General features: G+C 40.2%; 1 protein-coding gene across 1 annotated transcript in view; it reads left to right on the forward strand.

The window, feature by feature from the left end:
- The first annotated feature begins 5,264 nt into the window (after window positions 1-5,264).
- The window catches only part of arhgef39 (Rho guanine nucleotide exchange factor (GEF) 39), a 64,405-nt gene continuing 48,518 nt past the window's right edge, over window positions 5,265-21,151 (forward strand). The window contains exons 1-4 of the mRNA XM_069156404.1: window positions 5,265-5,416; window positions 8,807-8,901; window positions 18,494-18,614; window positions 20,562-20,680. Coding sequence (XP_069012505.1) covers window positions 5,267-5,416; window positions 8,807-8,901; window positions 18,494-18,614; window positions 20,562-20,680 — 485 coding nt within the window. The 5' untranslated portion in view covers window positions 5,265-5,266. The remainder of the gene's footprint in view (window positions 5,417-8,806; window positions 8,902-18,493; window positions 18,615-20,561; window positions 20,681-21,151) is intronic.

Consider the following 21,151-nt stretch of genomic DNA (forward strand, 5'->3'; position numbering starts at 1 on the left):
AAATCCATGTATGCTGTATGTTCAGTAAATAAATAGTCAATAATAGACTGTTCTGTTGAGCATTGCTTTACTTTGACATGCTGTCTGTTTATTATAAATATCATTATTGATAAAAAAAAAAAAAAAAATAGTAAGCAGATAAAAATGTTGTTGAGTTTATTTGACATCTGTGACATCTTTTAACATTATTGATTATTTATTATGCAGTATTTCAGTTCCTTGAGGTTCATTAAGAGATTCACGTCACAAAAAAAAGGTTGTATCTGTTTCAAAGGACCGTAGGCAGGAAATCCAAAGGTGTTAGTCTTTATCAGTTGTTTACATGTGAACAGGAATTTCTACTAAAGAGAAGCCCGATTATCAAATTACTATGCATATGACATATATTTAAACTATACCGGTATATGTGAGATAATTCATTTTCAAATTGATTATATGTGTATTTCTATTTAAAGAACTTGAGACCACTGAGACTCCAAATGATATCCAGTACTGCTGGTTTTCCAGCAGTTTGCCCCCCTCCCGACTCATGTTCTGTGTTTAAGCAGGACTTGGCATCTATCAGCACTAGATGTCAGTGTTCTCGCTGCTCTGTGAAGCTGTAGACGACATGAACTGCAGTCTGGGGTTCGCTCCAGAAAAAATACATCCTATATTTCCCTCAAAAGTCTTTAGCCCTCGTGGATTTTATGCAATTGCCTCGTGTGTTGCAGCTGGATTACTGAGGGCATCACTTTTATCTTGTAATGAGGTTCAAACTGTGCTTTCCTCCAGAGCCACTTTCGTAGCAACCAGTACACCATCGCTCATCACTTGTTGCCAGTTCAGTTGTGGTTTTAGAAGAAAACATACACGTTTACACATCCACAATAAAATCTACCTAAACAATGTTAAAAAAGTAAAATAAAAAAATGAGGAAACAGCACTCTAAATCCATTCAACTATTTTAATCTCAAGCATTAAAGTATGCTTTTTGTCATCATGTTATGTTTAGGGTCTTAAATTAGATGCTGGTTTAATGCCTGATCTTGAGGATTTGTCTTGAAAAAAGCACCTGTGTCAAAATGTAGTTTTCTGCTTATATGTAAAATCAAATTACCACACAGAAAATCTGGATCATTCCCAGCACTGGAAAACTACACAGTAGATAGAGAGAGAGAGAGAAGAAAGGTTGTTGTAAATGGGGACTAGGATCTTATTGTTGCCTCGGGGCCCAACAAAAGTACATATAGTCAAACACACAAAAAAATAATTCTGAAACATGTTTAAAGCATTGAAATGGCTGACGCACCAGATATGTAAAATCATAAGGTCTAAATGAAAAAAAAAATGTGAAAAAAACACTCATCACGAAGTAGGTATTAAAGGAGTTTTGCCGTTCTGAAATTGCCCTACTGTAGTAACCTACATGTTGTTGTTTTTAAGGCTATTCCAATAGTTTTACACCTCGAAGAGAAAAAAAGGAGGATAAACTTTGTCTGTCACTGTATGGTTTCTTACGCGAGATGTAACAGTGAATGTCAGCATGTTAATGAGGGTCAGGTTGGAGCAGATCCACGTTCAGTTCCGCTTTACACGGAGTGGGGCGTTTCCTGTTATTGTCTCGATGTGAAGCAGCCAATCAGCGTGCGCGTCAACATTGCAGGCCGGAAGGAGGAAGCTCGACCCCGAAAAGAGCGCCTTGATTAAAAAGTGGAGACGTTATTTGAAGGTAAGCGCTGTTTTGCTCCTATATGCTCAAAACAAACTGATATTACATGCTGACAGCGGTTTTCTAACGCCCCGCTATTGTTACAATAGAACGAGCTCGTTGTTGTAAAGTTTTGAGGTTGTTTGTGTCGCTTCCTCATTCCAGGTTCAAACACTAACGTTAAAAGGATACTTTGCGACTAAATAACTTTACAGAAATATACATACGTTTTGTAACCTTTGATGTAATGTCACAGTGCGTAACATGGTGGTCGTGTTTGTTTGGAGAAAAGATGAAACATTTAAGCAACTGTCGGTAAACTAACACTTTCTCTGCTCAGTTTGTCTCCGGAGTGTTTTATATTTTAAAGGCATTGGACTTCTCACATGAACGTCAAAGTGAAACGTATATTATATGTAATATAACTTTGGAAGGTAGAACTAAGAAAGTGGATCTATAGTTGGACAACCAAACGGTGCTTATACTCTTCCAGCTATCCTTGCATAATTTATAAAGGATTTTTTTTTTTTTTTTTTTTTTTTTTTTTTTTTTTTGACTGAGACATTTGAATCTGTTTTTAAGGATGCTTTTTTTTTGTGTGTGAACAACATGTTGTCATGATGAGAATACATTCTGAAGTTCCTAACAAATGACTGTGACACCTTAAGTTACTAATTGATGCTCGATTCAGTCACCCTTATATCTGCAAGAGTTGACAAAGGACTCGTACTACGAGATCCATTCAGTAGTTTCAAACCTATAAAACAGTCTTTCTCAGCTGAGTTTTGATGAAATTGTAAATGTTTCTCCAATGTACGTTTTAGTTGCTATATTTCCATGTTTAAGGAACATCAAAGAAAGCAATCATGTTGTCATCTAAATGCTAAATTACATCTTGTAGTGGAAAGCAAGTATGTATTATTTTTTGTAAATATACAGTAAAATGGCTCTTTATGAGTCAGCTATACTGTACACTCTGGCATGAATGAGTAAGAGCACATCTTGCCAAACCTCATTGAACTCTTAATTTGTACGCAGGTTGAACAAATGTTAGTTCGAGTTTGAGGTCACTCAGAGACAGTGGAGTCAGTCGCCAGCTTGTGACACTCTTGACAATAAAGTGCAGAGGTGTGCTGCCGGACGGTACCTCGCAGTTAATCAGCTCATCATCCGGGTCACAGTGAGGCATGTCCTGTGAGCTGCTCCCTGTGGGGAAGGTGTTCCTTTGCTTAGCATTGATCAGGCCCTCCTGTTTACAGGGCAGAGCTCTTCGGGGACAGCACAGGGGGTCAATTGTTGCGAAAGCTCCACTCTCGGCCCATTACTTGCTCTGCTAACGCAAAGGAAATGACACTAATGAGGAGATGCAGGGAGAACGCTGCTCCGGCTGCAGGTCAGCCGGGGGAGGGTTTGATGATCACCACGGCTGGTGTATCCGCATCCCCCTATTTGATTGAGAATGCTATTATTTATTTTGGAAGTTGCAGTTAGTGACCCGTACAAATATTTTTGTTGTAATCGGGTGTGCTAGAAAGACGAGTTCCAAACCTGTTGACATTAATGTCTTTATTGTCAAGCAGTGTGTGATAGTTAGGATTTTTTGCAAAACAAAAATGTAGCGTAGTGTATCCAAGACATCCTCAAATGAAACATCATGAGTGTAGTGAGCACTTAACATCATGGCTGACCCTTTCCGCTTTGTAACTGCAGCATATCATAAGGTTAGTTTACGACCCTGTGCCTTACTTGGAAAGTGGACGAGAGCAGGTCGCAGTGAGTGAACAGTGAGCAGGGTGAAACAGCTGCAGCGAGGTCGGACATTTTCCAGAAGTCTTCAGTCCGTACAGGACACACATTTAACACCATGTTACAAGACTCATATATTCATTGTAAGCCGTCTCCAGTAGTTTTAGTTATGACAGTGTAGTCTATTAACATGTTATACAGGCAGTTTGTGATCTGTTCATGGTTCAACTTCCATTTTGCATGGATTGTCTTTGTCAAATTGATGCTGTGTATTAACCTATTAATCTGACCTGATTCTCAAACTACATAATTAAGTTGAAAACATTAATAGTTTAACGCAGAGGAAAGAAGTCTGAGACAATAGCTTCCATTACTGATATGTCAGGTATTTAGACATCTCATTGCCTACGTTTGCATGACGTCAGAACGAGCCAGGATCAAGTCAGACGGATATCTAACTTCCCACATCACCGAGGTGCAGGCGACAACCGGCAAAAACTGAGAGCCAAACAGTGTCTGCCAGTGTCTCATGAGGAACTCTTCTTAATTTAAAGATTTTTACGAAAATCCGCACCTTTGCGATTAATGCCTTAAACCCTCTTTTGCCGTGTTCGAATTTGTCACCTATACTGATGTTTAAGAGTCTGTGTTTAAATTGTCATGCACTCTTTTTGTGGATTGAAGTTAGTATCTTTATTACCCGTGGAGGGCAATTTGTTACACAATCATAAGGGAAGCAATAATAAAAGGACAATAAATACAGCATAACAATCAGATTGACTTATTTAGGTCTGTTAGGTTTGATGGGGTAGGGATCGGTTCACATTTTTCACATATTTATTTGAAATAAACACAAATATTGTAGCTTGTCTCTGCTATGTGCACGTCACGGTGCTGTGTACCATTTGCGCATAATATATACATATACTGTATCTACAGAATGTATAAATACATATTATTTGCAATGTTCCTTCAAATGTAGTTATCAAACTGTTTTCACCCTCGTGAAAAAGAAAAATGCAATGAAGGATATTTTACAGTTTATTTTCCACCCTGATATCAGTGCACTGAAAAAAAGATATATCTGTGATTAACCAATATTGGCAGATAAAATCGGCCAGCTGATACATATCAGTCAGGCTCTGGTATACTGGAGGTGTTAGTTTTCTTTGCTATTGTTCCTACTGTCCATACGGGCTTCAACAAAATACATGTTTCAAATTATTTCAGTATAAATGGAGGGGGGACAAAACCCGTTGTGAAATGTAATAACCAAATCTAACAGGTATCTTATGAAGTTCTAGTGCTCTGAGCACTAAACTCCTGATTTGTTTACTGGTCCTGTTGCAGCTCAGCATGGAAACACTTATTTTTTTGGACAAATCTGAAGCTTTAAGCAAATTCAAAATAACAAGTGCACACCCAATTGTGTAAGATTCAATAAAAATGTATTTAATCCCACGGTGGGGAAATGTAGTCCTCACAGCAGCATAGAAACACAGTTAGGAAAAAAGGTGCACACAATAAGAACAAATTACAAATACGTATACAGTAAAAATAAGATAGATACAAAATATTTTTTTTTTTAGAAAAGGTAAGACCAATGAATAAATACATGCACACACACACACACACACACACACACACACACACACACACAATATCTATATACACAGAAATAAATAAATACAACTTGGGATGAAAAATATATATATATGTAATGTATATATGGGCATCATGTTCAAGTTTTTTTTAGTGCAACGCCTGTCTGTAAAACTTATCTAGTCTGATGGCTTGTGTTTCTACAGTGTCCTCCTCGTCACCTTGACCATGAGTTTCTCCCCGTACCCGCCCGGTGCCGTTGGGTGCAGCAGTATCCAGGAGCAGAGAGAACGCTGGGAGAGGAAACGCAGTCGAACGGCCAGAGAGTTGGTGCAGACGGAACAACGCTACTGCCAGCAGCTCCAACTCGTCACCACCGTATGTACTGTAGCAGTCATGAACCTTAACCTGTTGCAGGCCTCAGTGCCAAAACATTGAGAGACTCTATTTTATGTATTTTGTATCGAATAATACTACTATCAAAAGGACGTTGTGATGCCGTGTAAAAGGTAAATAAAAACAGAATGTGATGATTTGCAAATCATATGAACCAATGTTCATTTGAAAGTAGAACAAAGGCAGCACATCGCATGTTGAAACGGAAATTGTATTGTTGTTTTGGAAAATATATGCTCATTGTGAAGTTGATGCTAGCAACACCGTTCAGAAAAGTTGGGAGGGCCATGTTGATGTGTTGCATCACCTTTTCTTTTAACAACACTGCAAATGTTTGTGAACTGCGAAGACCAGTTGCCGGAGTTTTGAAAGTGAAATGTCCCCATTCTTGCCTGACGTAGGAATTTAGCTGCTCAAAAGTTCGGAGTCTCCTTTGTCATATTTTTCATTTCATGGCCAGTTTATCAGCGGACTCTTCTTCTACGGAGCCATGCTGTTGGAACACGTGCAGAATGTGGTTGGATGTTGTTTTGCTGAAATAAGCAAGACCGTCCCTGAAAATAATGTTATCTGGATGGCAGCCTGTTTTGCTACAAAACCTGAATATATTGTTGAGTATTAACGGTTCCTTCCAGATTTACAATCTACCCATGCCATGTGCACTACTGCATCCCTGTACCATCACAGATGCTGGCTTTAGAATTGAGCTGATAACAAGCTGGCTGGCGTTTCTGGATCATGTTTAAATATGGTTTCATCCATGCATTGTAGAGTTTGAACCTGCATATGTTGATGCAGCGAAGAACTATTTCCACAGACAATAGGTTTTGGAAGTGTTCCTGAGCCCATGCAGTGATTTCCACTGCAGAATAGTGTGTGTTTTTAATGCAGTGCTGTCTGAGGGCCACAAGAACACGGCCATGCAATATGGGTTTTCCGCCTTGTTCCTTGTGTTCAGAGATTTCTCCAGATTCTCTCGATATTTTTAGGATATTTTGTACCGTAGATGACTAAGTCCCCAAATTCTTATCAATTTTATATTGAGGAACCTTATTCTTAATTGTTTGCCCACCCCAGTCTTTTACAGAGTGGTGAACCTCTCCCCATCTTCACTGCTAAGAGACTCTGCCTCTTTGGGATTTTTTTTTTTTTATATCCAATCAGGTCACTGACTTGTTGCCATTTAACCTAATTAGTTGTGAGATGTCCCACCAGGTGTTTAATTTAGCTTTACACAACTTTTCCAGTCTTTTGTTGCCCCTTGTCCCAACTTTTCTGTAATGTGTTGCTAGCATCAAAATCAAAATGTGCATGTTTTCTCAAAACATGAAAATATATCCATTTCAATATTTGATATGTTGTCTTTTAACTATTTTCAAATATGGATTTATATGATTTGCAAATCCCCACATTCTGTTTTTATTTACATTTTACACAGTGTCTAAACTTTTTTAGACAACAGGGTTGTGTTTAAACATGCAAATAAGTGCATTGGGAAGCCTTGGCGTGACTTAGAAAGTTGATAACCACCATCGTGTGACTGCCTAGCGTGATTAAATTTGTTTGCTGAAAGATGGACTGCTGAGCCAGACCAGGTGAGCTGAATTTCCATCATGGCCCAACTGATGGTCCACCAGGCTCCTGTAGGGAGAGGTCTGTCTCAAGGGTTGTAACCCAGGGGCCTAAGAACCTACAGCTCTTAGTTGGAGCTCCTCATCACAGAGGTGATGTTCTACATCCCTTCTGCAAGTCTTCCAAGCCGAGGATCAGTAGACCTGGGGCCTTGCATCTGCCTGGCGCTCAGCGTTCACAGAAAAGGATCTTCGCAGGTGGCGGGCCCACAAAGTGTTGTTTTTTGGGTCTGTGCCCAACCAGGGCTCATGGGAGAAACCCCAGCCACCAGCCACTTGTGGGTGAGCTCCTCTCCTCTCTCCTGGGAGGCGAATATTGTTTCTATAATACAAATACAGACAATACTGAACAGTATGTTACACTGCTACATTAAAACGTAAGGGCACTTTTACCATATAGTACATATTAACAGATTCATGGTCACATTCATGGTACTCTTGCTCCCTGTGGAGAGAACAGATTTTTCCACCCATTGCTGCTGCCTACTTTCTGCACAATTACTCGCCCTACAGCCGTTCACTCCAATTAGAAGTCATTTTAGGTCTAATGCACGTTCAGTCTGCTCATCCCATTTTCACTTCAAATGACTTGAGACCAGCACAGCTGCCGCTTTATAGTGTTGTGGTAAAACAATGTCTCTTTGTATTTGTGCTTCATATGGGGGCTGCTGAAATACAGCGCAATAAAATGTTAACAGTGGTGTTGGAAAGTAACTAGTTACACATTACTTGTAACATTTAATTGCAAGTAAAAACAGGTACCATTTAAAATGGTGGCGATTACAACGAGGTTACATTCAAGTAAAAGAGTGTATGGAGAATTTAATATTCATTTTGTTGATTTGCATCTTCTTGCCACAGAGGAATGCCTTCTGTTTCCAACAAAGCCTGGGCAGAGAGGCTCTTTTCATTTGGCAGTATGCATTTAAATTTTGAGTCTTGGTTTTGATTGGTTCTCTTGTTTGAATTCACACCGTCTCTCATCTGCCAATCAAATCAACGTGCATTGTTCGCAGCAACCAAGCCGAGGCGGTCGGCCATCTCGTGACATAAGACAGAGATATTTTTTTGTTATTTTATTGAAAAATTTTAAACAATAACCAGGCCAATTGATAGTTCTATCATCGCTGAGCATGGAGTTGACCTGAATCAGGACCTGGTTCGAGTTTTGTGAACATTTCTCCTGTACTGCTGTCAGTTGTGATCAATATATTTGGGCCTATCTTTGATGGTTATGGTTTAAAATCTAAATATTCTAATCTTAATTCAAGTTATATTTTAGAACTTTTAAGAAAAATGTACCTTTATTAATGTTAAGTTCTGTTGTGTAGTTTAAATTTAGTTTTCAGTACTCTTTTGCCCAGTTTTAAACAACTGTCAGAAAAGGAATCAAATGTAATAAGTTACATTACTTTAATAAAGTAAAACACTTACATTACTTATTACATTTTAATACGGTAACAAGTAATCTGTAACCTAGTGCATTTTAAACGTAACCTTCCCAACACTGGTTAACGGTCAGTTGTGATGACATCAACGTCCCTCCTGTTAGATGTTAAAGGTCTTTTATTTGCTCCTTTCGTTGAGAGAGAAATTGAGATGTCAGCAGTGAATTCACCTCCTCATCAAAAAATATTTTCTTTCATCAAAAAAAATATCCAATCAGAGACCACCCACTTCTAGCTGAACAGTACAAATGTGGAGAAATAACACTCCTTGTCTTTTCTGTTGTTTCCAACAGTTCTTTGTGGAGATCTTAAAGGCCAAAGGAACCCTGAGGCAGGACATCAGAGAAAGCATCTTCAGCTCAATAAAATCTATTCATTCAGCAAATCAGTAAGTATTCTCTGAATAGTATAAAGAATATCTGTGCACTTGGGGATGGTTGTGACAGACTGGGTAAAGGGATGGGTATCTATAGTATGTCTCTTGTGACTGTTGTCAAGATAAACTCTTACCAAAGCAGTCTTTTTTTTTTATTTTTATTTTTTTTTAACCATTAGCAGAAGTCAGTGTTACTGTGTTGCAGTTATGAAGTGTGTTCTCCCACAGCAGATACATGACTGAGTGTGAGGTACATTTACCCCAGTTAATATCAGAAATTAAGAGTTTATTGTTTCCAGAGAAGATGTATGAACTCTCGTTGCCTACCCGACCTGCTGTTCTCAGGAGAGAGGGTGACCAATTGAAATTCAGAGCTGAGAGAAGCTGATCTCAACACATGTCTAGACGTCAGATTGATCCTGCTGTCTGTGTGCTGTAAAATGAAAATCCCCAAGTGCGCTGGAAAGTCTTAAAAACTTTGGCTGCATAAATTAAAAGTTGAAAAGTTTGAAGTTAGTACATGTACATGCTGGAGCGCTAGATTCAGCTATGCAATCCACAAATCAATTTAAAAGAAAAATAGGGCTTGTAATGGGTTTTGGAAAGCTGAACTAGCTTTGATCATTTCTGTGTGAAAAACAATATTTAGTATCCTCACTGGGTTTTTGTCTTTCTTATTTAGAAAATGTGTTTGAAGGAGGTGTATGTATGTGTGTATATTATTGCTCCTGTTGTAGCACTGTTATGTGCATGGAGCAGGAGGAAGGCATAACCCTAATGCTGAGAGATTACCCAAATGAGTAAGTGTTACAAATTCATCGCTTGATCAAAATCAGCACCCAAAGTTACACATGCTTTTGTTAGCGTTGCATCTGCAGTGTTTTATGCACCTGAAACTTGAGCCGAGAGCGCACATCAAAGTTTTGGGGAACCAAAAGAAGTTGCGGGGAGCCAAATAAGGCGAGAAGGGGTGGTGGGGAGTGTTATTGTGTTATCGTGGGTGAGAAGGTTGTGTGCTTTAAATGCGCTGTGAGCAAGCACATTGGCATTTGGGAGAACCCAAGTGCCATCGCGCCACAGTTCAGGTCATTTGCGCTGAATGTTTGGCCCTAATGCGCCTCTTTACATCACAGAGGAACTTGGTGTTGACAGTCTAACCCTGGGGGACAAATTCAAGGTGCACCGCCCCCGCGAATGCCAAAGAAAACCCACCCTGTCGTGCCTGACCTAAAGCGCCTTTTTGTTTTTGTTTGGACAGTGACGTTCTGCCCCTCGGAAATGCTGGTGTCATTCAAAACACCTCTCCCGGCTCAGAGCTTCATTGCCGTAGGCTCCCTGAAGCATTTTAAGGGTCTCCGTTGCAGATTTCCAGAGTTTGACACAAAATTGGATGTGCGCCCTCCGGTCATGTCGACAGAGAAATCCAAGACACGCCGGACCAGCACTCACAAAAACATGTGTAACTTCGGGTGCTGATTTGAATCAAGCGACAAAATTTGTAACACTTACTCATTACGGTTATGCCTTCCTCCTTGTCCGTGCACGTCACGGTGCTGCGCAGCATTCTCGCACAACACAAGCAGTCTCTGAACTTTTTGATCCAACTGTCAGATTTGACAAATCCTCAGTCTACAGTCTGATCACTGTGTCATGGACAGAACATACACAGTTCAGTATCAGACTGCACAGCATGGCAGACTGTGGCGAAGGTGGTTTGGATACCTTTGATTGGGAATTCCATTTCCAGACTAAATAATGAGTATTGCGGGTTCCCCTGGGACCTCATCCTCTGCCGACTGACAGGCTCGCTTGTTGAGAGTGCTGCAATGAAGATTGAAGTACAAATTACACCGTCTGATGTATTGGATAAATGCTTGTGCACTTCCCATACGTCTTCATTATGAGCCCCTTATTGAATCAGTGGTTGAAACATAATGACAAGCTCTCCGTTTAAGACTGGTCCTTAGAGAGACAGTGTTAGTGCTCGACTGATTTACCACTACTAAGTGATTGATAATAGATTTTCCTATATTCTTTCTACTTTTGTGCCACTCTGGCATTTAGTATGGATTCTATAGGTGTGATAATGCCAAGAGTAATTGATATTGACAAGGGAGATAATTTGGACTCAGACTTTATCATCCATCAATGAGAATAGACATTTTCTTGCTTAGCATTGAGATCATGATTTTTTTTTTTACCGGATACAGAAGAAAACAGCAAAAAATACGATTGTACCTTTTATGGGACCGGCACATTAACTTTGGACAACAGAAAGGGAACGCTGCATCATGAATCGGACTCTGAACATACAGTAGTGGTACATTTTTTGGTACCCTTCCATGAAAAAAAAGAAAAACCCACAATTCTCTCTAAAATATTTTAAAACTCACAGACGTAATTGGCCTACATCATTATTTAATCTATATTTCAAAAAAATCAGACTTAGGTTTGATTTTTCATTCAACATAATATTTTAAATAATACAAAAATGAAATTGACAGTGACAAAATTAATTGGACCCTTAACCTACCATAACCTAATGTTTTGTTGCACAGCCTTCAAAGGCTATCACTGCAAACAAGGGACTTCTGTAGCTCTCAGTGAGACTTCTGCACCTGTCAACAGGTAGTTTGGTGGTCTCTTCCAGACCAAACCGCTCCCGCTGCCTCGGGTTTAAAGGTTGTCCTCTCCAGACTGCATGTTTCAGCTCTTTTCCATACATGTTTAATTGGATAGGATTTCCGATCAGGACTCAATGAAGGCAACTTCAGAATAGTCAAGTTTTTGTTCTCACCCATTATGGGGTGATTTTAGCGTCGTGTTTTTCATTATCATGTTGGAGGACCCTTGAACTGTGACTGAGACGGTACTTTCTGGTAACAAGGCAGCACGTTTCACATCAGTGTGACTTGATATTCTGGAGATTCTGTTGTACCCTCCACAGATTCAAGGGCCCCTTCGCCCGACTCGGCAAAGCAGCCGAAAGCGCCAGTTTGGTCTCATCTGTCCAAAGGAGGTTCTCCTGGAAGCATTGTGGCTTGTCAATTTATAATTCAGCAAATTCCAGTTGTTTTTCTTTCAATAGCAGAAAAACAACCCAGATGAACTATCTGGGTTGTTTTCAATGGAGGCCACTGCGCTTACAAAGCGACACATGCTCTAATCAGTCATCGATGTATCTGGACCTTTTCAGGGATTTAGCTTAGATCTACTTGTTAGATAGAAGTTTGCCTTGATTTTTTGTCTACGATTACCATCCTCACCCTGTTCACTCTTGGATTGATTTTTGTCCTGAAACTGCATCCTGGCAGTTTGACTACAGTCTCATGAAAATTAACCTCGCAGATAATATTTGCAGCTGCAGTTAAAGGAACATAAAGCCGCCTGGAGATGGTCTTAAAGCCTTTCCCTTTACCGTGCTTGTCTATAATTTTCTCGCTGATCTTCACCGACAGATCTCCAGTGTGGTGCACATGATGATACCGAACAGCAGAGTGGTCAGTTTTCTCCATTTATATAGGCTCACCGATTACAAGATTGAGGATATGTGATAAAATCATCTTTTTAGAAGAAGCAATAAGTTATCTTGTTTCACTTGTTTCTTCACTTTATATTATGTCATGTGCAGGTACACTTTGGAAAACTGCTTTTATTTAATCACTTTTCAGGAGGAATAAAGCATTTGTTAAGGCTACCAACAAATTCATCCACAACTATAAAAACAATTTGAAGTCTCTTGTCTTCTCTTACTTACACGCCCATTTAGCTGTGCGTTTTATTTTCACCAGTCTTTCACTTCACTGGATTCATTTACCTCTGAATGATTAGAAAGATTAGGTTTTTAATATGATATTCAGCAGTAGTTTACAGTATGCTGTAAGTCATAGTGCATCAAGCAGACTCGCTATAAAAAAAAGGTAGATGTTGCAGAAGGCTTGCTGCTTCTTCTATCAGCAAGTGCTCTGTCACTCAAATAGTGGGCAGAGCATTGAACTCACCAAAATTATATTTTGTTATAGTGGCCCAAATGCGTATTGAATGTGTGGTCAGATTTAGAATTGTTTCTATATTTTTCTGGCCAAATAGATCCTAATTTTAATCATATATTGCCAATTTTAGTTATTTTTGTCCAAACCTGTATCACTGCTTGTGTTTTTGACAATATTTAACTTTTTAGAAATGTAATTTGTTTCTACACAAAATCCTCTTTTCACATTTAACAAAAGAATACAATTTGATATTGGTACAGAAACTTGTCACTGTATCCAATACTGAGCCCCGATCAATTGTAAATCATTTATTTTTATTTGGATTGGAGGACACATTAGATGAGATACAACATGCAACGTTTTTGGATGGCGTTTTCCTTTTTGTTGTGTGAGGCTGCAGCTTTGCCGTGAGGACTGGACCTCTTCGGGGTTGCCTGCAGTCACCAGGGCCAACATTATGCTTGCTGTGGATGGCCACTAAATCTCGAAACTGTAAGCTGACTGTTAAAACAAAAGGTCTCCTGCTCCATTTTTTAAATACAGAAATTGTGACATCAGGGCTCTCCAATGCAAAGAATTCACTCTTATATGCAACTAAAAATAGAGAAGTGCGATTTGGAAAAATAGTTTAGTCCCACAGTTTGGAGCACGTGTACTTCTTGGGGAAAAAAGGTTAGTGTAGACTCCTGTGATACGGTGGAGTTCACCATTATTTTTAGCTGGATGTGAATGTTGTATGTGCATGAAAAGTCCTTGCAAGGGAATTTACACGGGTTCATGTTCAGAGAACCACCGAGATAAATATTTTCGAGATTTTTGCAGAAACCCTCTGTGAGAGCGGGCTTGTCAGCTCAGCACTGCCTAATGGCTCTCTAATAGTGATACACGTGTGTCTGTGTGCAGAGTGGAGGTACATTCATCTGATGTTTCTGTCTTTATTTACTTAACTGGAGAGTGACGCAGGAATAGCAGCGATAGATTCGTTTTTTCATTAAGCTTTGCTGAGTTACATAAGGAATGGAGACATGAATATATTGATATGCCTTTCATTCTGCTTCCGTGTGTTTATGGAGAAAAAGAGAGCAGGCAGAAGAAGGAGCAACCCAATTATCCCTAGTTCCTAACATGACAAACAGGAATCAGCAACTTGAAAGAGCTGTCAGCGGATCCAGTAAAGAACATCAATCACCGATAGATTTAAAGGGGTGGGGGGATCCTAATGAGAGGGGAGGTGTAGTCTGAGAGCTAGAGCAGACATGGAGTGACATGGGACACTATGTGTCAACACAGCAGGAATCACACTGCACAGTTCATTGAGAGCAACAAAATGCTTTGTTTCTCATCAGTGGGTATCTTCATTTATTTCATTAATTAGTCATTTATATTGAACTGATGCTCATACTGTGTTTGGACTATTAGTATTCCTCTGTCGAGTCTTCCCCAAATGAAGGTGCCTCAGCCTGAATTGTTTGGTTTAGGTTGTGTTCACCCCAGATGTCGCAACTGCTTGGAATTAATGTGGATTAACGTGACACACACGGAATGCTAATGTTATCTCCATACTGCTGCTGATGTCCAGACAATTTAATTGCTGTGAAAAAAGTATGAAAAATGTAATCCATAATTTCATATTTATCATAATAGCCTCTGGCAGAGAGAGGGGGAAAAAAAAAATCGGAAACACAGTTTTTCCCGCCCTTTGCCCTCGTTAGAAGCCTCTTGGCTGCTCCTGCATCTCCTGATTGTGAACAGAGCCTACCTTGGTGCGCAACTTCATTAAAATCTATTTAAATCAACTTCAACTGCAAAGTGCTCCTTCTCACAGCATGTACGAACAGAAGTCTCTGGGAACATCATTAGAGAGTAGAATTCTATGTGTGTGTGTGTGTGTGTGTGTGTGTGTGTGTGTGTGTGTGTGTGTGTGTGTGTGTGTGTGTGTGTGTGTGTGTGTGTGGTACTTCCTCTAAGTTTGGATAACAAGCTTCTTCACAAGTGTCAACACCCCCAACCAATTGCGTCCATGTTACAGTAATGTGCCTGACATGCTGAACGACTGCTTTGCCTCTGCCTTGATCCACTTGTTTTTGTTCCTGAGTTCAGCTGCCGTGTTCTCACTACAAAGTGGCCCTGAAGGTAGACCCCACGTCTGGGTCCCAGTAAATCCGTCACCCATAGGGAGAGGCCTTCAAATAACCCTACAGAGCATTGCCTGCTAAACCACCCATTAACGGGGAAGCAATCCTCTGAACTTTGCTCAACCTCCGCACTTTCTCTAAACATGTGTGCCTTTGCTGAAAATGATGCTTCTGATGTGATCTTGCTTTGTTTGAGTGCCTCCTTTCCACCGATGCAGAGAAGCAGTGCCGTCTTAGGCAGTCATTTGCACTAACTCAAAGCCCACTGGGGTTTAGCTGGGGGGTAAATGCTCAGGTGGGTTGGGGTGAGGGGGGTCTATGATGCACATATTGAAGTGCTTCCTACTGCCACGCCGTGTCCTCTGCTGGAGTCAAGGATATTGTTGTGACTCACGATGTATCGTGTATTTGACGTTGGTCTGAAAAAATCAATGATTTTACAAATCATTTAATTGCTATGTTTTTACCAATATTAGGAGTGCGGTTTAGTTATTTTTGGTAAATTAATGAAAATGACCAACATAGTTTAACCAGAACTACTACTGAAAAAATACTATTCGTAAATCATTCGAAAGTCTATCGGCATCTAACAGGAGTTACGCATTACAACCAGGTGCCAGTAAAACAGGGGAAGAAAGATAGTTGCATATGCTAATCAGATGTTTTTTTAAAATATTTTAATGACTATTCCAATATTTAACAGCATAACTAGAAATGTACAGTGGTGTGAAAAAGTGTTTGCCCCCTTCCTGATTTCCATTTTTTTTGCATGTCTGTCACACTTAAATGTTTCAGATCATCAAACAAATTTAAATATTAGTCAAAGATAACACAAGTAAACACAAAATGCAGTTTTTAAATGAAGGTTTTTTTTATTATTAAGGGAGAAAAAAAATCCAAACCGACATGGCCCTGTGTGAAAAAGTGTTTGCCCCCTCCTGTTAAAACATAACTTAACTAGTTTATCACACCTGAGTTCAATTTCTCTAGCCACACCCAGGCCTGATTATTGCCACACCTGTTCTCAATCAAGAAATCACTTAAATAGGACCTGCCTGACAAAGTGAAGTAGACCAAAAGATCCTCAAAAGCTAGACATCATGCCGAGATCCAAAGAAATTCAGGAACAAATGAGAAAGAAAGTAATTGAGATCTATCAGTCTGGAAAAGGTTCGAAAGCCATTTCTAAAGCTTTGGGACTCCAGCGAACCACAGTGAGAGCCATTATCCACAAATGGAGAAAACATGGAACAGTGGTGAACCTTCCCAGGAGTGGCCGGCCGACCAAAATTACCCCAAGAGCGCAGCGACGACTCATCCAAGAGGTCACAAAAGACCCCACAACAACATCCAAAGAACTGCAGGCCTCACTTGCCTCAGTTAAGGTCAGTGTTCATGACTCCACCATAAGAAAGAGACTGGGCAAAAATGGCTGCATGGCAGAGTTCCAAGACGAAAACCACCGCTGAGCAAAAAGAACATTAAGGCTCGTCTCATTTTTGCCAGAAAACATCTTGATGATCCCCAAGACTTTTGGGAAAATACTCTGTGGACTGACAAGACAAAAGTTGAGCTTTTTGGAAGGTGTGTGTCCCGTTACATCTGGCGTAAAAGTAACACCGCATTTCAGAACAAGAACCTCATACCAACAGTAAAATATGGTGGTGGTGGTGTGATGGTCTGGGGCTGTTTTGCTGCTTCAGGACCTGGAAGACTTGCTGTGATAAATGGAACCATGAATTCTACTGTCTACCAAAAAATCCTGAAGGAGAACGTCCGGCCATCTGTTCGTGACCTCAAGCTGAAGCCAACTTGGGTTCTGCAGCGGGATAATGATCCAAAACACACCAGCAAGTCCACCTCTGAATGGCTGAAGAAAAACAAAATGAAGACTTTGGAGTGGCCTAGTCAAAGTCCTGACCTGAATCCTATTGAGATGCTGTGGCATGACCTTAAAAAGGCGGTTCGTACTCAAAAACCCTCCAATGTGGCTGAATTACAACAACTCTGCAAAGATGAGTGGGCCAAAATTCCTCCACAGCGCTGTAAAAGACTCATTGCAAGTTATCGCAAACGCTTGATTGCAGTTGTTGCTGCTAAGGGTGGTCCAACCAGTTATTAGGTTTAGGGGGCAAACACTTTTTCACACAGGGCCATGTGGGTTTGGATATTTTTTCTCCCTTAATAATAAAAACCTTCATTTAAAAACGGCATTTTGTGTTTACTTGTGTTATCTTTGACTAATATTGAAATTTGTTTGACGATCTGAAACATTTAAGTGTGACAAACATGCAAAAAAAATAAGAAATCAGGAAGGGGCAAACACTTTTTCACACCACTGTATGTTGGTATGTTGTTTCTGCATGAATAAAATTAGATGAATAAACTTGACTGTTCATCAGTTTGTTTCCCAGGAAGTAAACTCAGCAGCACATACCACCTCTACTTATCAATTCACATGCCAGTACAAGATATTACACGTAAAAGACGTTTACTGGAAACAGATTCACTGTTTCATGTTTAGCTGTGGCGCGTTATTAGCCTGGTGCAAACCTGACCCAGTTACACTGCGTGAATATGGGTCTGGACACCCTCCATAGGGAATCATTTGCAATCATTTCATCCTACTCAGATGTAGACTTCGGGTTCATTTTAACCAAAAAGCATGCGGCAAAACTGGCCGTCACTCTGCCACCGCGGCAACTACCTGCCACTGTGTCCACCGCAGCCATTTTTTCTGAGTACAGCATATTATTCAAGTTATTCTTAATGAACGCCAGCAGCTTGACGAGGTGCTGAGCGTTTATTCTGCGCTGAGCGTTCAGTGTTCAAAGTTAACGCTGTCACCGGCCATCCAGTCACAGGGAAGGAGGGGCGGGACACACGCGGTCATCCGCCGACACTGGTTGCTGACTGGTCCGACCTTCGGAGTAACTGTGCAAACGCTATTACGAGCCGAGTTCGCAGACTGTATTCACAGCGAAGAGAACCGAAGCTGTGAGCGACAGTCGGCACTGCCGGGCTCCCACGTTACGGCCCCATTAACCTACAATAAATTATATCTGACGACACGTGATACTAATCTCTGACAAATGACTAATGATTGTAATGCAGCTGACAGTTCTGCGTTTTAATTGCCTAAACTAATGTCCACATTAGCCTCTCAGACTGTGACCTGTCTCACTGATATGAGGCGATCACCTTGATCATTCATCAAGAGCAGGCTGGATGTCTGACAGTGTTTTTGAACAGCTCAAACTGTTTTTTCAAACATTGAAATTTCCCATGAGAGCTGTGGTATTTGATGAAAACCAGTTTTTAACTGAGCCAAAACTGGCATTCAGAGAGCCTATTAACCAGACAACAGCTGAGAGAAGTTAATAATTGAAACTTCAGCTCTTGGCAATTGAAAATTGCACTCTTTCAAATTGTGATTTTTGATTTATAATAATAACTTGTTTATTTTTTTTCCTGCAGATCTCTGCTGGTCCATTTGGAGAATGGCTACTTTGGCAAAGGTCTCGACCAGTTCTGTTCACATCTGCACCACTACAATACATATGTGGACAACATCTACAATGCCAGCAAAGTGCTTGGGGTAGGAACACTGCATTTCTACATGGCTTTGCCTGACTCTGTGTTGCACTTAGGAGCATTTCACAAGCTGTTTATTGCATTAGATTACATGAAATTATCCCTGCGGAGAAATTTATTACCAATGGTATGTGGTTATTGGACTCTTCTGATATTGACACAGTCATTTCCACCACTGTCAGTGATGCCAGTACTGTCATACTTCCAACTTTCCTGTGTGATCTGCACAGCATAGCAAAACCAATTTTTCAATTCCACTTAATTTGTTTCATTTTCAACTTCAGCACTATTATTTAGCAGTTAAACAACTTGTGGTTTTACTGGGAGATACATGCTGTTTTTTGGCAGCAACGTCCTGGAGCCAATGACTGTAGTCTTGTTAGCACACTGAGGTTTCCAGGTTTTATACTATTGTGCATTTAAAGAGACCAACGCCAACACCTGTAGTCAATAACTGTATCTGGCAACCAACACTATAGCAGGGGACAATGCACAGCAGTAAAGGGCGGAAGGACACTGTTTTTTGTCAAAATATTGTTCGAGCTTGTAACAACCCCTAAATATTGAGCTTTAGGTATAAAATATAAACTCTGAACAAAACTTTGTGAGATCAGATTTGATTTGTTAAAATTCTCAGTTTGTGAATTGGCCTGCTGATAGTGACCATTAGAAATGTAATTTGCTAGCTTTCCATTAAGGCTGCAAAGGACAAAATTGTTCTAATTAAGACTAAGGATGTGTCCGCGGAACATTGACCAACCGCATTGATTATGGACAAAGCTCTGCAACTTTCTATTGATCCTCCTGCAGCATGACATCCTTTATACTAAACAAGGAAGGGTGTTGTAGTGACGGTGTGCTTGTTTAATCAGTTGACCAGTAATCAGTCTTTTAAACAGTAGAAACCTACTCACTGCCTTAATGAATGTAACCCGTGACCCACATTGGTCTGATTATGTTTTTAAATTAGTATCAAATATTGTATCTGGGAAACGACCTGAAAAAGTATTCTGAAAATATAGACGCAGCAGTAGTTCTGCCGTCATGCAATATCATGGGCATCGCAGTCTTGTGTAAGCAGTGGGTCATAATTCAGTATTATTATTAATACTCAGATTTCACTGGAAGTCTATTGCAATGCTATGTTTTCATCCTGGAAGTCAAGTCAGTTTTTTATATAGCACATTTAAACAGCATTGGTTTACCAAAGTGCTGCAGAACTTCAGATAAAATTGAGCCATTAGAAAAACAATGTAAACAAATTCTGCCATCAGTAAAGACATAATATATTAAAATAGTATAGAATATAAAAGTTCGGCCTAATCCAGTAATCCCGAAATTCGAACGTTTTGGAGCTGCCACTGAGAAATCCCATTTGGCCCTAAAAAACAGTCGGAATCTAGGAACTACCACGAGGTGCTCGTCCATTGACCTCAGCAAGTAACATGGGGTTGTGGGGTGCAACAGGTCAGACAGATAAGTCGGGGCACCTCCATTTAAGCATTTGTAATCCATTGTAACGTGTGTCAACCAGATGAGTTATGGGTTTGTACACACCTAGATAGTGACGTGAGATTCAATGGATGCGACATATCCAGGATATGCTATTAGAGAAAAACATGGATAGCTTGCAGTGGATCCCAGAATGTACACAATCCATTAGAACGTTATGCTCCCGTTGATTAGTCGCTATTCAGAATCCTACTGACATTAAACAAGTTGTAATACATAAGGATGGGCATTTCAAGCAAAGGTACTATTTAAAATTTGCTAGGAAAGATTAGATTTTTGATACTTTTCCACAATATCATACGAAATTCTAACACCATAACAGCCCAGTAAAATCCACAGCGCCAGATAAATATGCCTTTGCGTTGTGCTCAGCTGTGTCTTGTGTATGTGCTTGTATGGCTCTGAGAGGAACCTTACCGTGTCTTCTGTGTTTTCTTAGATCCAGCTGAAGAAAAACAAGGCCTTCCAACGTTTTAAGAAAATACAGGAAGCCCGACCAGAGTTCAACAGCCACAAGCTAGAAGATTTACTTCAACTCCCTATTCAGCGAATTGATCAGTAAGATTTTCTACATTCTTAAAAAAAAAAAAAAAAGACTATATGTTACTTTTCTGTTTCTTTGAGGATATGGATTTTTTAAACAACAGACTGGCCTGGTTTGAGTTAAGTTGATTGTGCAACACTACCCGAGGTTGTTGTTACAGGACTAGAATGTAAAGACCTGAGCCCCTTTGACAAGGGCCATATTATTACAATTGAGCCAAAACCCCTCTGTAATGCCGAGGCTTGTAGGGTGCTCCTGGTCAGCGTTGGTGAGTACCAACAGTGGTCCAAGGAGGAACAAACCATGAACTGTGACATGCTGCTGAGGGATGTTCTGGGAAAAGTCTGATCTGTGGTGGTTCAAACTTGTAACTTCCAGGACTTAAAGGATCTGCTGCTAACTTCCTGGTGGAGGCACATTCAGAGGTCTTGGAGAGTTCATTGTGGAGTCACGCAAAGCGCCAACAGCCTTTCAAGCAGGTGGTC

Source organism: Embiotoca jacksoni, unplaced genomic scaffold, assembly GCF_022577435.1.
Source record: "Embiotoca jacksoni isolate LCO1_2020_lvr unplaced genomic scaffold, fEmbJac1.0.p SCAF_21, whole genome shotgun sequence".
NCBI lineage: Eukaryota > Metazoa > Chordata > Actinopteri > Embiotocidae > Embiotoca > Embiotoca jacksoni.